The sequence below is a fragment of the Sinocyclocheilus anshuiensis genome, unplaced genomic scaffold (genome assembly GCF_001515605.1).
Source record: "Sinocyclocheilus anshuiensis isolate Anshui unplaced genomic scaffold, SAMN03320099.WGS_v1.1 scaffold2459, whole genome shotgun sequence".
Taxonomy (NCBI): Eukaryota; Metazoa; Chordata; class Actinopteri; order Cypriniformes; family Cyprinidae; genus Sinocyclocheilus; species Sinocyclocheilus anshuiensis.
The window spans coordinates 24,600-30,117 of record NW_015538121.1 but is presented as its reverse complement, the minus strand read 5'-3'; the positions used below and the strand labels follow the sequence as shown (position 1 = coordinate 30,117).

Genomic DNA, 5,518 nt, shown 5'->3' with positions numbered 1-5,518 from the left:
ATCTTGGATGGCCTGAGGGTGAGTACGTTTTCAGCAAATTTTCATTTTTGGGTGAACTATTCCTTTAATATGCAGGCTAGGTAGCAATGTGTTCAAATCCTTAAAGGGATTGTTCACCCAAAAATGATCTGACATTCTGTGTCAGCTGCGTCACGCCGGATCTGTTTCCTACGTTGTTGTGATTTGATCTGAACGAAAACAGCATATCCGTTTGACGCAGCTGACACAGAACAGCATACGCTGTTTACGTCCAGCGGATACTCTCCAAAATGGTGCAAGAGGGTGATGCGGAGGAGACGAATTGTTGAATAAAGTCGTTGTTTGTTTTTTTTTGTGCACAAAAAGCATTCTCGTAGCTTCGTAAAATTACAGTGGAACCCCTGATGACACATGGATTATTTTACAGATCTCCTTGCTACGTTTCTGGACTTGGGAACATTTCAGTTGTATTGCTGTCTATGCAGGGTCAGACAGCTCTCAGATTCCATCAGAAATATCTTAATTTGTGTTCCGAAGATGAACGAAGGTCTTATGGGTTTGAAACGACACGAGGGTGAGTAATTAATGACAGAATTGTCATTTTTGGGTGAACTAACCCTTTAATAAAGGGACTAAATAATGTCTTAATGAAAATCTAAAAATGCAGAAAGCTTTATGTAATGTAAAGAAAATGTAATTTGCTCAATATAAAAATAAAAGTGCACATCATGATATGAACCTGTGGTGTATGTCCTTCAGATTATGCTGCTGCCAGTATAGGGCCAGTGACCCGGGGTTCCTCACCTACACTGAGTGCCGACTTTTACGTTGATCCCGATGCCATTCCACCCGTCCGGCCCCTGCGTTCACAATCCTTCCACACTACAGGTACACACAATAAACCACTTTCTTTTTCCTTGAATTTATGTATTGCTTTTTACAATACATATTATTCCTAAGCAGCTCTACCTAAAATGACAACACATTGAGAATTTGTATTGTGAATGGCCATAAATCATAAAAACTTGATCATGCTGAAATCTAATTTATGTGAGGATGAGGGTCAAATTTACATCCAAATGATAATTAATCTACATGCAACTGAGTGAACCCAAAACCATATCTTTAAACTTGTTACATCATGTAGATTCAGTCAGATTTACTGAATAGAAAGGGGTTTTGTGCCTATTATAGCATGTAACTTGAATCAAGCCCAGCAGATGTCTTTTTCTTCAAACAATGGGTCATTATTGTTCCATTGTTTTATGTTATTCAATCAAATGCAACCTCAAACCTACAGTGGAAAATCTATGCACCATTTCTCTCACCTGGTCATCTAAAACATTTTGTACTGTCTGTACTGTCATCTTCAGTTACCAGTGGAAAACCAGTTCTTATGTGTCCATTGTGACTTGTCAGCTATTTTTGACATGTTCTATCACACAGATAATCAGTACAGTCCAGACCTCTTGGTGGACGTTCAGTGTTCGGGGCGTCATAATAAACATTCTCTCTGTCTCACTCTTTCATCTTGTTTCTTTCACTCGTGTCATTGTTACCGAGAGCACTTTTCCATGCCTATTTCTCTCTCTGCACACCATTAGCTGTGAGGCTACTGGGAACAAACTCGATATCTTGTGTATCCCACTCTGCAATTGGCTTTCTAAACCAGTGGTTCTCAACCCGCGGCCCGTGACGAATTCAAATGCGGCCCACCGTGCTGAACACAATAAAAAAAAAAAAAAAAAACTTTCAGTTTTACAATTCATTTTAGCTTTTATATTAATTAAAAAATGTACTAAATAAATATAAGCTATAGCCTAATGTTTTTATGTAAAATAATTTTGTTTTTCATATATTATTTTCAGACATGAGCAGTACTCACATAGCCTAATTAACGTTACGCATTTAAAGTAACGACCAAGTGGCCAGCGGCAGACAGTGAGCATATGTTTGATCAATTTAGCCTTCTCAAATCATCACGACTTGACTAAAATAAAATCTATAGATATAAAACAGTTCAAGCATATAACAATGTTTAAACGTTAAACCTAGATAAATGTGCGCTGTATCCAATAGTTTGCGCAGAGAGTGGAAGCTGAAGCGCGCTTTGCAGGACATAGAGACACCAGCGCGATCAATTGCATTTTTTTCTAAGGTAAATGAAAAAAAAAAAATGTAAAGGTAAGAGTAATACATCATTCGTAACCAGCGCGGCAATTTTTTCATCACTAATTGATGGATGTCTAAAATATAAAAATAAGGAGAAGCCTAAAACAGGCCCGAGGCCCTGCCCGCGTCTGAACTATGATGTGAAAATTGTCCCGAAGCCTAGCCCGAGGGGCGTAAAAAAGTCGGGGCCTGAGCTGAAATGCAGGGCTCTAGCTTCTGATCTAGCACACAGAAAACGATTTGACTGAAAAGTTATCAGAAGAGATGAAAGAAAGATAGTGGTCATCTGCGCAATTCGGAAAAAGAGGTGGCTTTTATGCATTAGGTATGTTTTTTTTTCTTTGTTTTTTTTACTCTTTGTACAGCAGTTATTGTTCATTCTAAATTATATTTTAATGTAGAATATGTGTTACATAAATACATGAAATGTAGAACATATAAAAAAGTGCTCGTGGCTCATCTGCCAGTGGGTGCCCCCCCACGCATAAAAGTGAAACTCCTCCTATGATTGTGCTGTTACTCCTTTCGAGCCGAAGTTCACAAAATTGGGTGTTATTTATGGGGAGTAGAATTATTTATTTATTTCAATGAATGTAATCGATTAGATATCATAATATTTAGGCTATAATATTATAAATCAGGTTGGTTTGTATTGCTGACGTAATATGTAAATGATATGCGTGCGGCCCGTGAGACTTGCACTTGGACCATAGTGCGGCCCGGTGGAAAAAAAGGTTGAGAACCACTGTTCTAAACGCTCATCGCCATGGAGACCAAGCTTTGACGCCAGTGTCATTGTTGACGTATCTCGGGATATGCTTTTGACACCTGCTGCTTCAAAATGAACTTTCATTACCTGAGAGAACAAACCACACATATTGCACAGCCTGTAAAAGCTCTATTTCAAGATTACCAGTTTTTTATTTTCTTGAAAGATACATATGTGACAAATCATTGCTCCAATGTGTCTGCACAGGAAGTGGAGGACTGGCACAGGGAGTTTGATGAATGCTCCATTGTAGTTAGCTCCTCAGGAGTGAGGTCACATCCCGATTTGTGGCTTTATTTTTACGCCACAGTGATGTCTATGGAGCCTTTTCAGAAGTCAAGAAAAGCATTGACCGGTCAAAGTACGTCAGAGAGTCCTATTTTAATAAATTAATTGTTAGTTTAACATTGAAAATGATCACATAGATGGTGACAAAGCAACCAAAAGTTTTCCACGAGAGTTGCTGATTTGAGCAAGTAACCACATATCCAATGATTTTATTCACAGTGACTTACAGCTCATTTACTCGAGGGACAATCCCTATGGAACAACGTGGAATTTAGGGCATAAAGTGTGACAGGTCATGGCTTGTTTTTTGTAGGACTCGAACCCACAACTGCTTTCTGTTCATAAGTTTTAGCCACAGTGCCACACCACTTCTTACAATAGCATCAATGGTGGCAGTGACTGTTGACGACATGACTACTGTAAGTTTAGTAGGAATGCCTACTAGCGATGAACACTACAACAACTTGGCAGCTGAGATTGTTTGAACTACTGCTATGTAAATGTGTATTGAGATAAGCCAGTGTTTCACTCTTTCTTCCTATTTCTGCATCCTTCAGGTTCCTCCCAGACCTATCAGTCTACGCTCAACTACCCGCAGTACTCCCACCCTGAACTTCTGCCACATCTCCTGCCAAATCAGATGTCTGCCATGCCCCCTCAGCTCCCCAAACCACCTTATGTTCAAAACACCCACTTTGCCTACCCCTACCAAATCGATCACGCCTCCCTCAAGAGCCCCCTCAACCCAAGTCCGCTTACCCGTGTCCCCAGCAACCCAAACTTCTATTCCTCCTCTCCGTCCTCTTCTGTTGTTTCACCGGTTCAGCAGTCCATCGAGATTCCGCCTCAAGCTGAAACCAAAACTCTGCCACTTTCAGTTGCCCCTCCACCTGGTCCGCAAGCTGCAGGCATGTGGCCGCCACATTCCCAGCAGCCCTTTATTTCGCTGGCCAATGTTCTTTCTCTGGCTATGAACTTTGCACAGTCCTTTATACCCCCTGGATCCATCCCTCAAGGTTTCCACCCGCAAATGACCCCTCAACCAGGGTATGGCCCTATGTATCCAGCTCAGCATGCGAGTATGAGCAACGCTGATGCTCCATACCACCAGGGGGCACCGAGTGGCCTGTATATGGATATGTACCAATATCCTGATGCTTATATGCAGATTCCAGCACCAGTTCCTGAACCTCAAGAACGAGGCCAAACAGCATCTCCACCAGTAGTCCCTCTTAGAGAGCAGAGAACAGGCACGGGCCCTGAGATTAAACAGCCCATAAACCCAAACCCCACAAACCCAAGCTCTTCTCCAGGGTCCAGAAGTAGCCCACTGGCAGAGAGCCAGTCTAACCCCATTGGGCAGCTCAGAGAGCGGGCAGACAGTTCAGCATCAAGCTCCTGCACCCCATCCAGCACAAGCTCACCAGCATCCTCCACATCCCCCAGTCCGCAAAACACTGTAAGTGTTCGAAATACAACACACACAAAACAACTTTTAACTAAAAGTAGTAATTCAGGGAAAAATGGAAATTCTGGGGAAATTGTTATTTACACTCATTTCGAACATGGCAAACCCGTATGAGTTTTTTTTTTCTTCCATGAAACACAACAGAATCTTCTGGCTGCTCACGAATATGCAAACTTATTACTTATTATTATTAGACTTATTACGAGGTGTCATCAATTTTTTAAAAGTTTAAATCAATGAATAACAATTTTGATATTGATCTGTTTCTCACAAAATCGCATTACAGTTGGAATATGTAAGTTTAGGCTATTTTTTGAGTATTTTATAAACATTTCTCCATTTGTGTTCCACTCAATAAAGTAAGTCTTTCAAGTTCGGAATGACTTGAGGGTGATTAAACAATGACAAAAGTTTCATTTTTGGGGTGTCTGTCACTTTACTGTCACTTTAAAAACTTCTAAGGCCAAACTTGTTCTTCTAATGATATGTACTATATAAACAAAGGCATGCACCACCACAAGAACTTGTTTTAAGTGTTTCTGTCAATATAAATATGAGGGTATACTATGAAGTGGAGCATTGCTCTCAGACATCTTTGTGAGCATACTTAGACAAACCTGTTCTGAGCATGTACAGTATTTGACGTAGGTGTTGTCTGTTATTACATGTCTTAAAGCACCTGTAGAAGGATGTCTGGGGTTGATACTTTTGTTTTTCAACTTATTTTAGGTGTCCTCACCCATCCCAAGGTCCTCCCCCACTCTGTACATGTCTCTGGCAGTGTCTGAAACGAATACCATCGCAGCCAAATCTAGACTCTCACCTATATCTGAAGGTGAGTT

The 5,518-nt window shown here is 40.7% G+C and overlaps 1 protein-coding gene across 1 annotated transcript in view; it reads left to right on the top strand.

The window, feature by feature from the left end:
* The window catches only part of LOC107683678 (serine/threonine-protein kinase WNK4-like), a 62,192-nt gene that overhangs the window by 51,901 nt on the left and 4,773 nt on the right, over window positions 1-5,518 (top strand). Inside the window, exons 14-16 of the mRNA XM_016479751.1 lie at window positions 739-867; window positions 3,766-4,667; window positions 5,406-5,511. Coding sequence (XP_016335237.1) covers window positions 739-867; window positions 3,766-4,667; window positions 5,406-5,511 — 1,137 coding nt within the window. The remainder of the gene's footprint in view (window positions 1-738; window positions 868-3,765; window positions 4,668-5,405; window positions 5,512-5,518) is intronic.